Genomic DNA, 18,143 nt, shown 5'->3' with positions numbered 1-18,143 from the left:
AAATAAATACGCCGGTGTGATTTATACACACACGACGGCACGGGCAGACCGGGCGGGCGAGTATATAAAAACTACTACCGGGGGTCGGTAATTACCGCGCGGGTTCGGTTATATCGTCTCTGCGCTGCGTGCATACCGTGTATATATATATATATATATAAACTTGGGGGGGGGGGGTGCTCGGCGGCAGTTGGCAACAAAGGTGTGTTCCTGGTTAATTGCCCGGCGATGACCGTTAAGCTCCGTCGGGCCGCGCCGGGTTATGGGCGCTCGGAGACCCGTCGTTCGGCGGCAGTGCCGTTTACGAGTCCCTGCAGACCTCTCGGCCACGGCCACGGATCCGGTGTACAAGAAGAAGAACAACCCGCAAGACGTCTGCCGCCCGACCTCCGCTGACGCCCACCCGACCCTCCGCCTAGGCCACGTCCTCGATCTCCACACGCGTCTCTCACGTTCAATCTCGCCTTTTTTTCGCCTCCCCAGTCACCGCTATCCCTTTCGGCGACCCCCGAACCCCCTCGCACCCCCCCTCAAAACGGGCCATCGCGTCGTGATGGCCCGAATCGAATACCCTGTGTACACGGGTAGCACGGAGTCGCACCTCCGCGGGGACAAAACGCGAACCACCGAATCGGGAAAAAACCTGCGTGGGCGACGAAAACTTTCAAAAACACTATTCTAGCTGCGCACGGCCGCTGAATACCTGTGTATATACGTACAATATGTAGTACACGTGCGCGACCCTTGACGAAACAACCAATTTGGCCGCCAAAATTTACCCCCCCCCCCCCCGCACCCACCGCCGATCCTTTATGCTTACATTACACCCGAGCGACCGAGTGGAAAATCAAGGTTGTTGTGATACTGACGCATCACAACGGTAAATTTCTTTTATATATATATTCTGTCCCACGAGAGAACGGCTTGCGCAGAAACAAAAACGTTTTATTCCCGGTTACTTTTGCCCGCGCAGGCCCGTTCTCTCGTGGGATAGAGTATATAGCATCAAAGTATATTATTCGCATTTTTTTTATTTTTTAGCTTCGACGTGGAGCTGATAAGGTATTGGTTATACAACGATAAGGTTTTTGCCATTGTGCATGAATCCAAGACTATTTTTTAACCGCCTACGATTTCTTCGTGTTGCAAGTGTAAAGATCAGAAATCTTACCTGAAAGGTACTTTATAAGACGGATGAAATCGACCGCTTGCCGTTCGAAACTGAGAGAAACGCCCTAAAGATAGCACATTGATCAACTATAACCACTGCGGCACGACAATATGAACCTTTAAAAAGAAGTCCAATTAATTTCAAACTCGACCGCTACTTATAAACTAGGTCTCCGAAATGCTTGAAAGTAACACATATTTTAACTAAGCACATAATTGTCTATTTTTCTTTATTTTTAAATCCGTACGGATTTTTTAAAAATTACTATAATATGTATTAAGACTTAACACAATACGTGAAGTCTTAAAAATAGTGTCACAACTCAAAAACTGATGTTACTTTACAACAAAGAAATCGGTATGTCAAATTTTCAGCAAAGCAATTTTATGCATCAGTATTCTTCAGAAAAGTACACATTAATAGATCTGATGTTTCATAACTCAAAACTCAAAATGTTTTTTTTAAAGTGTCACTATTTTTGTTCATATGCGATATTTTATCAACAAGTAGAACGAGTATAAAAAAAATAATAGTTAATATTCAATACCCGATGTATGTAGATACGTTATTTAAATCAACAAAAGAAAGTGTTATTGCGTTCAATAACACTGTTTAACACCGTTTAGGGGCAAACAAACTGACGAATTGACAAATCTGTTACCTTAAACACCGAAGTGGACGTTACAAAATACGAAAGCAAATTATTATATATGCTATTAATAATTTCATAATTGCACTTATTTCTGCTTTTAGGTTATGATATATTCACTATAACAATATTGTGTTTAAAAAAAAATCAGTTAAACCTCTTACCATAAATTATTGACTATGTAAAGTATTTGAAGTGCAGAAAATTAATCAGAATTATGCAATGTATTATGTTGATCTTCATTTCGATAGCTTCAAGTTTTGTAAGAATCTGAATCTCGGTTTCATGACCACAGTGATAATATTATATTAGTTTATTTTTAAAATCACTTAAATAAACTTTGTACAAGATTACACCGGTTAGACTTGCGACCTCGAAAACATTAGAAATTAAAATAAAGAGCTAAAGCCAAATAAAATTTACCGGTTTTTAAGTTTCTACTATTTTTTTTTAACGATTTTGGAATATCTTGAGTGAAGCGTTATAATAGAAGAATTTAAATGTGCTTTTAAAAAGCGCAATTTTATTTAATTTTGTAAATAGTATAAATGAGGTGTGACCCCAATGGCAAAACTTAGTGAGAGGGGCTAGGGTCACTCAAAACACTGTACGCATGCATACTAGGCATATTAAGGAATCATTATATTAATAAGAAACTCTATAATAAAAACACTGATACACGGATAACTGTGTTGCCATCTTCAGTGGTAACCGAAGACTGATGTTCTATCGTCATATACATACCTCCTATAACTAGTGGCAGCTTTAACCCATCTGCGTTAACTTCTTTTACTACGGCGATGGCTGTTTTTTTTTTTGTTAATAAATAAGAAATGGGTTCTCTGGTTTTGTCTTTAGGCAAAGGGCGCGCTTGTAATATATTATGAAACGTCGTCATAATCGATTGGTACAAACTATAAACTTTCGTTTCGTCGGGCTATGAACAGGGTCGCTAAAGTGAGTGTTTATGAGAGAACAGTAATAATACTTTTTTTTGTGTCTGAGGGTAAAATCGGTAAAACTACAGTGTGCCAAGCAAAAGAATCAATTTCCGACGATTGCCGCCGGCGTTTCATCCGGAAAGGACATCAGAGTGGCCGGGGACGATCCGAGTCTATCACGAGCAACACCTGGGGCGTCCGGTCGACTTACATGGGGGGGGGGGGGTTCTTAAATCCAAGCGAAAGGCGTCCGGGAGAAAATCAATTAGCCCGGCGACGGTTTGGCACCGCGAAGAGTACGAGGAGGCAGCAATAAAAACCGAGCGCAAGTTTATGGGTTAGACACATGCGGGCTTTGGCTTGACGTCACATGGCCGCAAAAAACAACCGGGCAAACAATAAATACACGCGTGCGGACATTAAAATACATACTATAATTATTAATTATTATTATTGCCATAACTATGACAATAATTTCGTGTTGTAACCACACTCGCCGAACGCTAACAACAATATAATATAATGTGTACACGTTATTGTGTGTTGAAAGCCACAAAGTGAACGCGGCCGTACGTATAATACACCATTATATAGTATTATTGTGTATATCGTACATTATACATTGTACATAATACTATATTATACTTGGAGTGGTGGTATATGCGTTTGTTTGGCGCCTTTAGCGCGATCCGTGTAATTTCGTCTATAGTGTGTTAACGAGGATGTGTACAGCCGCCGCCGCCGAGGTGGTCGTGTGGAACAATGGTGTGACGGCAGTTGTTCATTGGCCAGAAAGCAGACACCTCATTTCATACTTAAAAACAGTCGCGTTATGTTTAATATGTGTACAGGACGAGTACCGATAAATAGGTCTAGGAAATCGATGGAAGACACGTTTGACACTTAACTTGACACGAACAAATCAAAACTCGAATAAAACTCTAGTATACACAACCACTGTCCCTGGTAGAAGCAGCTTGGAACAGAGGTAACAGCAACACAATGCAAAACAAAAAAAAAAACGTTTAATGAATTTCAGATCGTTTTCTCCGACTAGGTACCAGCCAGAATCGGTTTGTTGTGTTCAAAATCGGCGAGTCAAAAAAACATTGATTTACAATTTTTATTTGGCATTTTTCCGGTTTTTTCACTTTGACATTATACATTATTAAAAACAATGTTAGGCCATTTCCATTTAGCTATAATGTTAAAAGTGCATTTGATGATAACGATTTTAATCTTGTGAAAAAGATACATTTTTTAATAATTTTGACATTAATTTACGAATAAAATCGTTCAAGATTTAGCCACAATACATACATTTTTTTAAACTAATTATTTAACTTTTTTTTTCGGGTCATCAACTGCCGAGCCCTTAGCTTATTCACTATTTGAACATTTACCCTCCTCCCAACGTTTGACTTATTTACTTTTAAAATGACTGTGCTCTTTCGTTTCACTTTTGACCAGCCATACATACTACCGCCTATCGTTTATCTTTACCCACACACCAATTATGAAATGGGACAATTGCTCCCCCATTGTCCCTTGATAATAGCATCGCTGAGTGTAAAGGTAATATTAACCACACAAATTTAACGAAAAAGGTAGCAACTTAAACGACCCGTTTTCTCTTGTTTTAAAGGTACAATGACCGTTTTATTGCATGAAATGTTTACCTCGTTTGCATCGCTAACCATTTTAAATTACAATTCGTTTCCTACTCTATCGAAATTCTGCGCGCTTACAATATCCAAACTCGGTATTTAATTTAACTTACATTTAAAATACCTAATACTATAATAGGTATAACGCGAACCACTATAGTTATTGTATTTTTTTAATTATAAATAATTTTATACATAAATATATGTACAATTTCTAACAAATACGTAAAGAGGACGCCACACCGCCCATTTTTAAGGAGTAAAGTATAGACAATTTTTTACAAAATCTTAACTTAAGGGTTAGTTCAGAAGGTAGGACTCTAATGGTAGTAAAATTATTTTTTGGACTATCAAGTTTTTATTTTTCATAGCAATAATACCCAAAAGATAGATTATTAAGCTGACTGCTGAACACCGTAATAAAACATAGAAATGTAATTTTATGTTATACTCATTCTTTACGTAATTTATTTTATAATATATTCTGAGCTCTATTATGGATCCAATTCGCAGATTTAAGTTAACACAGCGGCGTTTATCGCTTTTCCGTTTAGGTAAACTCTTGTTGCGCAAGATCATTCTGATTTATAGACTTCGGTTCGTATTGTATGTGTGCATCAACGCGGTAATCGGATTACTATTGTTTACCACTATGCAAGCACACACCGCAAAAGCAATTTCCACAGCGTCAAGTGCGTTCTGGACGATAACATAGGTACAAAGACGTTTGTTTGAGCGGTGAAAAAAACAAACAACAATAATAATAATTAGGACACGGGGAGAAAAACCCGCCGCTCCATTGTCTTAAACACATACACGATCCGCACCGTTTATCATAACAATATATTATATGCATCTTTCCCATTCATCGTTTCGGGTTCCTTTAGTCGCCCGTTTACATCCACAGCCAGGATAGCGTGTACAGCGGTAGTCTCCTTGTCCAAAATCGCGGTGTATGAACGGATTTCTTCTTCTCCGTCTCCTTGTTCTTCTTGTGATCATTATATTTTTATTATTATTATTATGTTATCGTGTCGTATCTCGGCGTGGGGGTCCCAGCACCTGGGCTTCTCGGTTCCCATAATTCCACCGCCCATTACTCACACAATAAATGACAAAACTATTGTACGGTAGAGAGAGTGTGGATGGCATTAGGGGCCCGTCACCCTCCTGCTGCGCGCCGACGACATAATTAATGACAGCTTGTGGGAGTCTGACACCGGCTTCTGTTTTTTTTTTTTTTTACACGATTATATGTATATATATATATATATAAATATTTTTCTTTTACTTTGTTTTTAATCTCTCCCTCGAATAACTACTCCCTGCTTGAGTAATTACAAAATTATTACACGAGACCGAGGGCAAATGTGCGCGGCTATATTAATAACAATATAGTCGTCAACGCACAATACCATCAAATATTGACTGTTTTTGTTGATTATTGATGCATCGCTCGTAGATCTCCAATAAAATGTTAGGTCAAGATCCGGGAAGATCGATATTTATCGTTTTAATTTAGCAAGAAAAAATTTCGAAATATTAAAAATGAAATACTCTCGGTTGGTGATGAAAACTCGCGTTTAAAAAGTCTGTATCTTAGGATACAATGCCGACTTAAGGATACTTTTCGGCCATTAGAAGGAGGACTCGGTTTAACTTTGAATTTTTTTTTTAAATATATTATACTTAAGTTATACCTAAGTTTTACAAGTAGTATCATTATTATACATATTAATAGCACTAAAAATATATTATTCCTACTTAAAATAGGGACTGTCATGCCGACCGGTTAGGAATAAATAATTCTTGTGTTCTTAGCATTTGAATATTTATAGGGGCCAGTGACGACGGGTAACTCGACTTGATTTCTCAGTATAAATATCTATCCTAACATATTTTAATCAGAAATGTTAGTCTCTGTTTAAAGTGTGTATAATATATGTACACATAATATAGTACAACATACAGTCCCTATAATACGCAGTAACACAATGGTTTGAATGGAGATACTACTTGAGTAAATCTAACCGTTATTTGCCTACAGCTATAGTTGAAAATATATAAAAATTCGTAGGTATTCGTCATTCGAATTGGATACTAATGTCGTATTCCATTACTAAGTACATCGTACACTACTCTTGTGTTGCTCCGTTTTAGTGTATTGTACACCGCGGAGACACGCTTTCGTTGTAAGACAAAAGGTCGAATCAATAAGGTGTTTTGTTATCGATGATGGCCTCGAGGTTCACTACAGGTGTCACCTGGTCTATAAACTGCGGTGTACCATCACGGACGTCGAACGACCAGTTAGAAAAAGAGTGAAAGAGACCGTGAGTGAAAATGCACCTGTATTACCTCTATACATGGGGCACGTGCCATATCCACCTGTAAATCGAAATAGTGCACGTTTATTGCTTATTAAACCCACCGAATTACTATGTACAATGTAGCCTGTAGGTAAACGCATTATATTATATTTTGGGAATATTATGTAATTTTGTATTCATTTAAAAACCAAAAAAAAAAAAAACGTATGGTCCATTGCAGTTTAGTAAGAACACTTGAAATAAACATTTAAACGAACTGCGCTAAAAATCAATCGCAATTCCTAAGTTGGAATATAATATTGTAAATCGAATTCTCAGACAGAAATGTAGGTTGTGTTTGAGAAAAAGGAAACAAGTCTGATGTTAAGCGGTAACGTTAAAAAAAAAAATGCTTTATATTTTGGAATTAGTTGTACAATAATGTATTTGTTGAATGTATGGTTAAACATTAAATAATACTAGCATGAAAAAATATATTTTGTTGCACCAACAGTGGGGTATGGTTAAATCCCTGACAACCAGATGTTGTATAGTTGTATTTACCGAATAATGTTCTTTTAGTCAGTTCAACAAAATTATCTTTGTCTTAACAATGTTTTATTTGATAGAATTTAAATTATTAAAGTCCTGTAATCGTTTATTCATTGATGATACATTTTTATTACGTTACTATTGTCGTATAATATTTATGAAATCAAATACCAGGCGAATTTACTTTGAGCTGTACATGTGTACCTATGGAAGGTATTTTTTTTTTTATTGTTATTTAACTATAAATAAAAGATAAAAAAAACAATCCATTCTATTAACATTCTATCAGCGTGCACGTGGGTCAAAATATTTCGACCTTGTAAACCAGAATTGCAAGCCTCGTGCAGTAAATGAGATCAGTAAGTATAAGGAAATCTAGAGGTTATAACAATTGACATGTGCACATTTTGTATTTAATTAAGTACAATAATTGTTATTGTACCAACTATTAAACCGATTACCAATAGTTGTTGTTTTAATTATTGTCGAAGAGTAGTCTCATTTAATTGCAGTTAAATTCATTATACAGTAAAACAAGTTTAGACTAACAAGTTTAAAATTTAGACTAACAAAAAATGATTGAAAATTAGTCACTATAGTTTTGTCTATCGGTTTTATACATTCTCATAGGTAGGTAATAAATTATCTTCTTAATAGTTAAAATGTTGCTTTACAAACCCTAATTATTATTGACACGTCCCATTTTAATGAATCGGTTAATAGTTTGTTGATTTGCATATTATGTACTTTTTATTTAAAACCATTAAATAATAAATACTTTGCAAACTAAAACACAATGAAGAAAATTCGTTGTTCCGCTTTTCGAACTTCCTTGCAATTGTGAATAATATATTTAGAGTTATGTAAAAGCGATTATAATATTAATCGCTTCGTCTCCGTTTTCTTTTTGAGTTTCTCAAAAATGTTTTGACGTTGCCTACTTGATCTGGTAGTTTAGTAAAACAAAAGTATCATTTAAATACATTTTAGCTTCGATGCAAAGCGAGAAGGTATTGGTTTTACTCTGATGTGGCTTTTTTTTTCGCTGTATACACTGTAACTTTTTTAATACTAGACCAATTCCTTCGAAAAGCAACTCTATAAATCAAAAATTTTGTCTAGTTTGTACTTTGGGGGGTAAAAGTTGAAAAAGTTTAAGTCTTCACAGACGAAAGTTGAAAAAACAAAAAAAAAACCGTACGAGTTTTTAAGTTAGAACTTTTACTGGCTATAGTATCGAGAAAAAGAGTCGGATCGAGTTGAAATGTATAAGAAATATTTATTTAGTATGCCCGCGCACGTCAGTTTTGTCAATTTCAAAATATACCCATTTCCCGCCCCCCTAGGGGGGGTACAAGTTTTTTTGTTTTTCGGGATTTTTAGCCGTAATTTTAAAACTTTTGGGTTGAAAATTTGCCAGTAGTTGGAACTCATATGTATCCATAACATGTTAAGCGGGTGAAAAATTCGGCACTACGGTTTTTTTTTAATTGCCGGAAAACCGTGTTTTCGCACATTGTGTATATTTTAACAAAAACACCTAAAATATTTAAAAAAAATTGATCAAATCATTAAAACAATTTTATTTATATCTATGCAGAATGATACTATTAGGTTTTGTGCTCAAGTACCACTCTTGACTTAAGTTTACACAAAGTTCATTTTTTTTTTTTTTTTTTTTAACTAAAAACCCAGTGTACCAGATGTGAGAAACGAACAGACACTAAAAACTATCAGTTGGTAACGTCTATCCGTGTTAGATTAGGTTAGGGCCCAATGAACGGTATCATAATATTGTGTTTATTACATGATATCACAGGCGACTAAATCGTGTGACTGATTAAAGTAGACACTCGATTTATTGGGAAAAAAACCTGTCCGTGTACTTATTAAGACACTTAATGATTCTGATACGACAAAACCACTGTCGTTATCTCGTTATTTTATAGCCTGCGTTATATAACCTTACCGAAGTGTAACTATGAGTATATGATGTCCAACTACCTGCAAATTATGAAGAGGACTTTTGGTTTTTTAATTCAGATTAAGTGTTGGGTTTTATGCAGTATACCGCCCCAAAATGTATTTTTTATTACACAATTTTTTAAAAAAACACTAATGTTTTGCATATTGTTATACTGTTATTCATTTAAAGTGATTCACGCTTGATTGTTTAAATTGTCTAATATTAGATAATCTGCTTCGTGCTAATTTTAATTTTTTAGTTTATCAACTTGTAGCTCTAATTTTGTATAAAATATTTCATTATTTTATTACTATGTACTATTACTATTAAGATAAATTTTAATTATAATTAAGTCATAAATGATAATATTTTATTTTATGACTAGATCAAATCTCGTGAACATTTAACATCATGATACTGCTCCTATGCTATTATTAAAAAAACAAAATTTTTAAAATCTCCATAAAAGGTTATTGTAAATAACAGGCAACAGCCGACCGCTAGTGGCTATACACGTTAGTAATATTTAACTAATAAGTAATATATGTAGGTAAAATGTATTGTTTTCTCCATCACAGTACCAGTATACGATTTATTTTAATTTAAATGTAAGAAAATCGATTTTTCTTTAGAAAATAACAAGAAATTGTTATAGAGGATGAGGCAGTAAAACGGCGATTTTCTAATGTATTTAAATGGTAAAACCCGTTTCACTATCCCACCCTTTACATTTTAAGGATCTATGAAAAGGTTTTTTTAGTTGCATTTTATTTTGTACATTGTCAATCTAGTAAAATAAAAGTATAATATAGCTTTGAAATAATATAATCTGTGAAGTATAAATAGTTTGTGTGAGATTGCTTTAATGGAAGTATATAATACATAAATATTAATTTTATTGAGAATAAGCGATTATAATTTAAACTATGGAGTACAAACGATTGAAACATGAATCGTCGACCATTCCAACAAAATATAACAAGACATTGTATATGTGTTATTTGGTCCACTAAGTTTTTGCAAAAAAAAAAAAAACCAGTACAGTGGGGTCGGGGCATAGTTGGGTCGGGGCATATTGGGGACGGGGAGGCCACAGGTTTACAGGAATTTTTAAATCTGAAAGTGATAAAATCACTTTCGAAAAAACGCTTCGATGCAAATCGGTAGTTAGTATTTTCAAGCCAGTACAGTCCAAACCAAGCACAGTATAAACCAGCAAAGTTAGAAAGTTTTAAATGAAGGTTCTGTATTTACAAATGAGCATCAAAGCGTTTATTTGAAAGCGATTTTATTCAATTTTATCACTTTTATTTATAATAATTCTTGTAGACCTGTGACCTCTCCGTTTCCTCATTGCTTTGATTACATTATGCCAATACTCTACTGTACTAGTCCTTTCGGATAAAATCGCTTTCAAATAAACGCTTTGATGCTCATTTGTAAATACAGAACCTTCATTTAAAACTTTCTAACTTTGCTGGTTTATACTGTGCTTGGTTTGGACTGTACTGGCTTGAAAATACTAACTACCGATTTGCATCGAAGCGTTTTTTCGAAAGTGATTTTATCACTTTCAGATTTAAAAATTCCTGTAAACCTGTGGCCTCCCCGTCCCCAATATGCCCCGACCCAACTATGCCCCGACCCCACTGTACTGGTTTTTTTTAAAATAATCATTGATGACTTGTAGTGGTTAAACTACACTTAGTGCAAAATTAAATCTTTAAATAAATACACAAAATAGTAAATATTATAATTATGTATTAAACTGCACATAAATTGCGAAAGAATTTTAAAATTTAAAGATGAGATGTTTTTGCTATTTTTTTTTTCCAAGTCCTAGGTTAAAAAGTTGTGTACTTCGGGTATTCGAAATGTACGAATACCGGTGAACGTGGCTTAAATCTTGATTATCGTTGCCACAGAGTTGGCAAAAGAAAACTAAACCCAAAAAAACATGGCGAATTTTTTTTTCAAGTCTAGAAAATATGTGAATGTATCCAAAATTTTTGAGTTTTATCCGCGCGGCCATCAGTAGAAATAACCAGCGTTCTGCATTAGTTCTGCCGTAATTTGCAGTAACGCTGAATTATCGATATTGTTGAATCACCGACTTGTTGTCGTCACGTGATGCACTTCTGGATGGCCCATCCGGTTTTGGACCGTGGATTAATATATTATTACCAATATTATTATGGTTATTCGGGTGCATTGCAATAATTAAATTAGCCTCGCCGCCGAGTCCGGTGCAAACTGTTACTGTTCAACGCGTGGTATCAATACGGGGTTAAGTGAATTTCAGTGTACACTGTCTACGGGTCGACCCGTGACAGTGTGTCAAACGCCTAATTGACAGGAGTGTATACTAAACCGGGCCCGGAGTTAATTTTGTCCACTGCGGCAAGGACATTGATTATTTTCCGTCCCCCCCCCCCCCCCCCATATAAGTCTTTGCGTTATTTTTGTTGTTTTTACGGAGGAGCACTCTGTGTTGGTTTTTTCCTGGCTTTTACACGACCGGCAATAACAATCAAACAAAATGAATGTCCCATGATCTCCGCCCCGGGTTTATATTACTGTTCCCCAGAGAATCCGACCGTGTAGACGGCGCCGGCAACTTTTACCAAGGGTTCAATTATATTATCTCCGCAAAACTGTTTAACCCCTTCGCCCGGCCGACGCGAGTACTCTGCGAACCGTTCGATTTTTAATTATTTTGTTATTCTCCAAAACGTATCCCGATGGAGGCCGAGTAAAATTATGTTATACTTATGTGTAGGCGTGTGGCCAAATGTAAATAGTCAAGACAATGTGCATATCGTAACTAGATTAAGTAAAATTGCGAGCCGCCACGCGAAGAGGAAAACGGGATTTTTATAACTCCACGTCTGGCAGGAAGTAGTGTGTAAACAGTTCCCTGCCAGGTTAGCGGGTACTTGGAAAAAAAAAACCATGTAGCCAACATTTTTTTTTTTTTTTTACCATGAATTAATTATAAAAGTAATACCTTGTTTTGACGCTAAACAAATAAGTATAAAAGAGCACTACAAATCCACAACGCTAATTAAACATCCAATTGTCTTATGGTAGACCTAAATTTAAAAATTTCGGAGGAGCACAGTTTTATTTAAACACCTGAATTTACGTGGCCTACAAAAGCACACATCATTTTATTCATAACTTAAAAAAAGCACACTCCGTCTCGGTGGTTACCAGCAAATTGTTTTCATTACTCGACAAAATAATTTTAAAATCTATTTTCTTTTATTTAATTTGAAAATTAGTTTATACTCTGTAGTTAGATACCGAATTACGAAGATAATCAACATGTTGTCAATCGAATCCGTTGCATGATGACAAATAATTCAACAATGAAATTCCAAAAGTAAATGTCAGTTACAAAATATTACTCAAACTTGACTCGACATTAATTGTGCTTTGAAAAATAATTATTCTAGCTAAAACTATTTTCTATTAAAAATCAATACAATGTCTATGGCGTAGTGCACTGCGATATCGATGTTCATGTAGTACATGTACTTTTATGGGCTCTATTTGCACGCAAGTTTTTAGCGATTTTCGCTCTTGCGGGCAGAGCTCGAAAATTCCAGGGTTGTGGGGTTGTTAAACGCAGGACCCCACGGACCTGTTTATGAACCTCGAAAAGCACCGGGGCGACCGACCGGACTGTATTTTTTTATTTTACTCCGAGTATGTGTACTATTGTGTACAGTATATATATTATTATAAAGCGTTTTGATATATGCGGTAGTCCGGAAAGGTGATTACAGTCGGTTATCATGCGGGTCGTCTGTAGCAATTATTTCCAGTACACACACCGGCGGTAACAATGCCACAATATTATTTCCCAGTTGACGTTCCGCAGCAAGCAACAGTATATTGACGGGGCGCACGAGCACAATAACATAGCAGGTAATGTACATCATACACAGAAGGGTCACCAACATTAAGACGCGCTTTCTTTTTCATTTTTTTTTTTTCGTCATAATAAACAACGTACAGGTACGCAGGTACACGGTATACCTGCGTATAATTAATATTGTAAAATAATATAATGTCAGAACCATAACAGCTTTCCATTAGAGTTACGCAAAGACGTCGCACGAACGAGACAATCGCGGGAAATACAATTCCAACAATAATGTTTGATAATTATGTGGGCATTACATTAGAAAAAAAAAAAAAACCAACTCAACGAGTGGATGATATTGTATTCACCTGAAAGAATACTGCGGTTCGACTCGCCGGTTGAGCTGACTGATACGTCGTCATCGTCGTCGTCGTCGTCCATACATTCTTCTTCCTCTTCGTCTTCGTCCCCTTCGTCTTCGTCGCTTTTCGACCCCACGGATCCTAAAAATAAAAAACATACGGTAATTTATAAATCGCCGCAAAAGTAACCCGACTATTTTGCGCATAATAATAAGATAAAAAAAAAAAATACTCCTACATTAAGACGATATCATTGGGCACGTGACTGAAGTAAAGTAGTTGTGATCACGTCAAAATATGGAATTAAGGCGTGAAGGTGATAAGGATGGGCATGGTCCACTAAACTCTAATAGTTGAGCAACAGTAGCAGAGTGAGCAGACAATATAATAAATTATATGAAATCAATGACGAGTAAGGTTTCAACTATGAGCGAAGCTGACAATACGAAGGTGTTGTTGGCATTAATTAAAAAAAAAAAAAAGTAATACACAGCTAAGCTTTAACCAGAGGCGGATACAAGGGAAGTAATGGAGGCCGAAGCCCTCTCTTATGTAATTTAATTGTATGCAATAAAAGAGTATTTTTATGTTTACTTTTTATAATATTTTTTTATTAGAATATGTATTTTTATTGCTATGTAAACGTCAACTCTATGACTATTTTATGACTTTTTTTTTAGCCCTCTCCTAGTCCTTTTTCATTCTTAGACTTGTCCTTGGCTTTAACTATACATTTGGCAACACATATTTTGGTAACAACATTAACATGGATATGTTATTGGGCTGGATACAAGAAATGTTATGACGCCATTTTCGTGTGACAATGTTTAAAAATATTTGAAAAACCGAGAGATAAGAGATTAGATATAAGTGATAAAAGATAAGAGATTAGAGATAACAGATAAGTGATAACAGATCAAATATCTATGGTTTTTTTTACAATAAAATATTGTATTCTTCTTAAACAAAACCCTAACTTTATAGATTATTTTAAAAATAATACTAAACGTATTTAGAGACATTCCAAGACCAGATTTATATTCAAATAAAATTTTTAAAAAACATACGTGTTTTGGTTCTTGTTCCCCCCCCCCCCCCCCGAAAAAAAATCGCACAGTGTGATATTAATACGTTAATATACTCAGCTAACGTTTTGCTAAATAACTGACATTCATAAGCAAAATTAATAATACTCATATTAGCGAATCTAATATCGTTGACCAAAGGCATCGCAACCACCATAATATTGTGTGTATAATAACGACAATGACTATGTGTTTATATATGATGATGATCAAAACACGCTATCAGTTAATTATTGCTTGTATAATATAACGCAAAATCGCGTTATTACTACCGCTATTATATAAGTCTTTGGGTATAATACCGTATTCGTTGTACACAAGTTATAAATTGTCAGCATTCCCGTTGGACTTATCAATTAAACGGCTGTTCGAACCCGGTTATTAGTATATACTTACTCTCTCCCCTCTCGCCAGCGATCTAACCCATCCGGCCGCGGCCACTATTAGTCCCTGGACAATATCCTCGGTAAGGTCGGTGGTGCGTTGATATCCCGGAGAGGATATAACCCCATCGCACATAATCCAAACAAATATTACACATAACCGCGCACTGACCGTCGGGGTCAGCAAAGAACGTTTAATGTCGCATGTAAACGCATAACGGCACACATATAATTTTATAAAAAAAAAAAAAAAAGAGTTAAAAAATACTGTACCGACGAGTTTTGAAAAGGCCACTCAGCCAGGAATCCGGTAATTGCATACCAAACGGTACACTTTTCTCACATAACGTGATCTGCGTTTACATTCGAATTCGAACTTACTGACTAGACAAACTTATTGTACTAAGTTTTCTCCATCGCCGAGTAACGACGCAAGATATCTCACAAAATCATTTCGGAAAATCCGAATTAATTCACCATCGAATTTGCCGGCTCATCAAACAAGACAGACTTTCCACGACCAAGAGTCAAGAGATAACCAAATACGTACATTTTATCCTGCACAAACGTATAATATCCAATTATCGTTGTACTCAGTGTTCGCTAAAACAAAGCATTACCGGCTTAAATCGTTCTCGGAATAACTATACCCACAATTTTAAGCCTATCAGTAGGTTTTAGCGTTGATCGAAAGACCAACGCTAAACCTACTCATAATAAACACCGCTAGAGGTGATATGAATTTGTGTTGTAACCGATAACCGCAGAGAAGTATTGAACAAATACTAAACATTGTCTAGTAAACAGGACAAAATGGCATAAAGCAACATAATTTGTTTGAAATGAAATAATTATAGCGAAAAAAGTTTCGAATATAGTCTTTATTTCATAAAACACTACATAAATAATTTGTTCTAATGTAAAATTAACTTGTGTAAACAAATAAATCAATATCCGGTCGATAACCAGTTTTAAAAAAAATACTGATATAGCATTAAACTGTATGAGAGGTTTAAATAAAAGGCAACTAAATTTTAACTCTCACAAACAACGACTTACTTAATTTAAAAAACCAAATAGTAAATGTTGCACTTCTCGTTCGGCGTATTTCCGAGTATTAGCTGATTTCGAGAAAGAGCGTGCCTTAACAATCTTCAACCACCGTCAAAAAGCACCAATTAGATATACTCATGAACGTTAGAGACAAAGTTGACAGTTGTATTAAGAAATTGTACCACAGAACTTGCCAAAACCGTTATTTTAAAACTAATACTCAGAAAGGTTATGCAAAATAATATACAAACATGTGTAGTATGAAGTTAGTATACTTTTTTAAAGTTTTTTCTTTTATCGACCAGAGAGAGTAGCTGTTACTCATATTATTTATCCCCATGGTAAGTCTACTAATTTGTATACTTTATAAAAATCTGGAAGTGTTTTCAACGAAGTCCTTGGGGAGAATGTACGGACCGTAAAGGATCAGTTAAGGAGAGTACGAAAAAAAGGACTAATTTAGAATTAGAAGACCTATGCGGAGAAGCAAGTATAGTCGGAACCTTAAAAAGCAGTAGTACAGGATGGACCGGACACGTGTAGAGTTAAAAAGGTCTAATTGGAAGGTAACAAGATGTAGGCCGAACACAAAGAGCCCCAGAGAACGTTCTAGGCAAAGGTGAGTATAGACGGGGTGCACGAATATCAAAGGTCGCTGGGAGTAGGAAAGCATCGGGCGTAAAAGGAAGGAAAAGGCCCTAATTTTTTAGTGCTGAATCTGCTCTATCCTTTGGGTTTCTATTTGAAGATCTACAATAGATACAAGTCCTGTGTTAACCACAGTTATAAAGTTCCTTTTTTGTTGTACTCATTTAAACTTGCAGTTGCAAGAGAATTATTGTAAGTAAAAATTGAACAATCGACAACGTCTGCTGCGTTTCTTTGGCAGAATTTGGCAGATGGCGTCGCTTCTTCCACAGCGATACCATCACAAGCAATAGAGTTAACCATCCCGAGTATGGGAGTTTATTCGATTCGTTGACGTTTGTTGATTTCGAAAACAACAACTTCAGCACATATTTCAACGGCTGACCGTTTCGGTTTTGACATCTCGATACACCCGCCGGCACGGTGTACACGTAGGGATAGGTACTATACAATATACTTTATACAATACAGGACTCGGCCAATACTTGTCGCGTCATCACTCGCTCGCGCTACACGTCTTATGGTCCGCCATAAAACTTCCGGCAAACCTAATACACGCCGGCGATATTTTACGGTATAGATAAATTACATTTCTAGCACAAGGTATACACTTGTGAAGGTGTACCCGTACATAAACCCACCCCACACCCCCCCCCCCGACCGAGTATGAGAGCCGGCGGTTAGCGGACGGGTGGTTACAGGGGAAAGAAGTGCTCCCGGGAGTAGTTTTAAAATGCAAACTTGCCGGCGTCCCCGGAGACGTTCGACGCCTTCGGGCGTTCTGCCGGTAAACAAAAGCCATGTGCACGCGAGATAACAACAATATAACGCCGACGGGGAGGTTAGGGGGAGGTTAGGGGAGTGTGGGTGGGGTGGTAGAGCGACGAGTGGGTAGAAGTATTTATATATATATATATCACACGCTGGCGCCGAGCCGTCGAGGCGGAGGGGAGGGAAGGGGTACCGCTGGGAGGCGACAGTATGATGTGCGCCCCCCACGCACACAAACGCACTGCATTACACGCATACTATATACCTAGCTCCGTGTGTGTATATACCACGGTATCCCCTGTAGACTAATATGTCAGCGCGGTAGCGTTTTCCGAAGGTTACCTCTGCGGGAACGGCACCCCGGAGGCCGTTCGTCGCCGTTGCGGTCTATATATGATCGTCGAATAATAATAATAATAATAATAATATTATTATTATTATACATACATTTTTGTACTCTCCTACCGCTCTCCGATCGGCGGGTCGGCTCGGCGTTTTTTCTTTTACTTTCGACGAAACGCTTTCCGCAGGGGCGCAGGTAGGCAACACATCCGTGCAGTCCAAACGCGGTTTTCGCGGTCCGTTTAAGTACTGCGCGCGCGAAGACCTCTTTTTCGGACCGGGTGGTATTTAAAACGTGAACCCCGTGCAAAATCTACGACCGTAGGCCGCGTGTGCGTGTGTGTGTGTAGAATATACACAGGCCGCTGACGGT

At 36.7% G+C, this 18,143-nt stretch overlaps 1 protein-coding gene across 1 annotated transcript in view; it reads right to left on the bottom strand.

Moving 5' to 3' along the window:
* The window catches only part of LOC126839919 (zinc finger protein 423), an 81,917-nt gene that overhangs the window by 52,261 nt on the left and 11,513 nt on the right, over positions 1–18,143 (bottom strand). The window contains 1 exon segment of the mRNA XM_050575371.1: positions 13,495–13,629. Coding sequence (XP_050431328.1) covers positions 13,495–13,629 — 135 coding nt within the window.

This window comes from Adelges cooleyi, unplaced genomic scaffold, assembly GCF_023614345.1.
Source record: "Adelges cooleyi isolate 19-005CV unplaced genomic scaffold, UGA_ACOO_1.1 ACOO_flye_CR_arks_rails_tigmint_CR_PRNA_31, whole genome shotgun sequence".
NCBI lineage: Eukaryota > Metazoa > Arthropoda > Insecta > Hemiptera > Adelgidae > Adelges > Adelges cooleyi.
The sequence above is the reverse complement of the archived record's forward strand: the minus strand, read 5'-3'. Positions and strand labels throughout refer to the sequence as shown.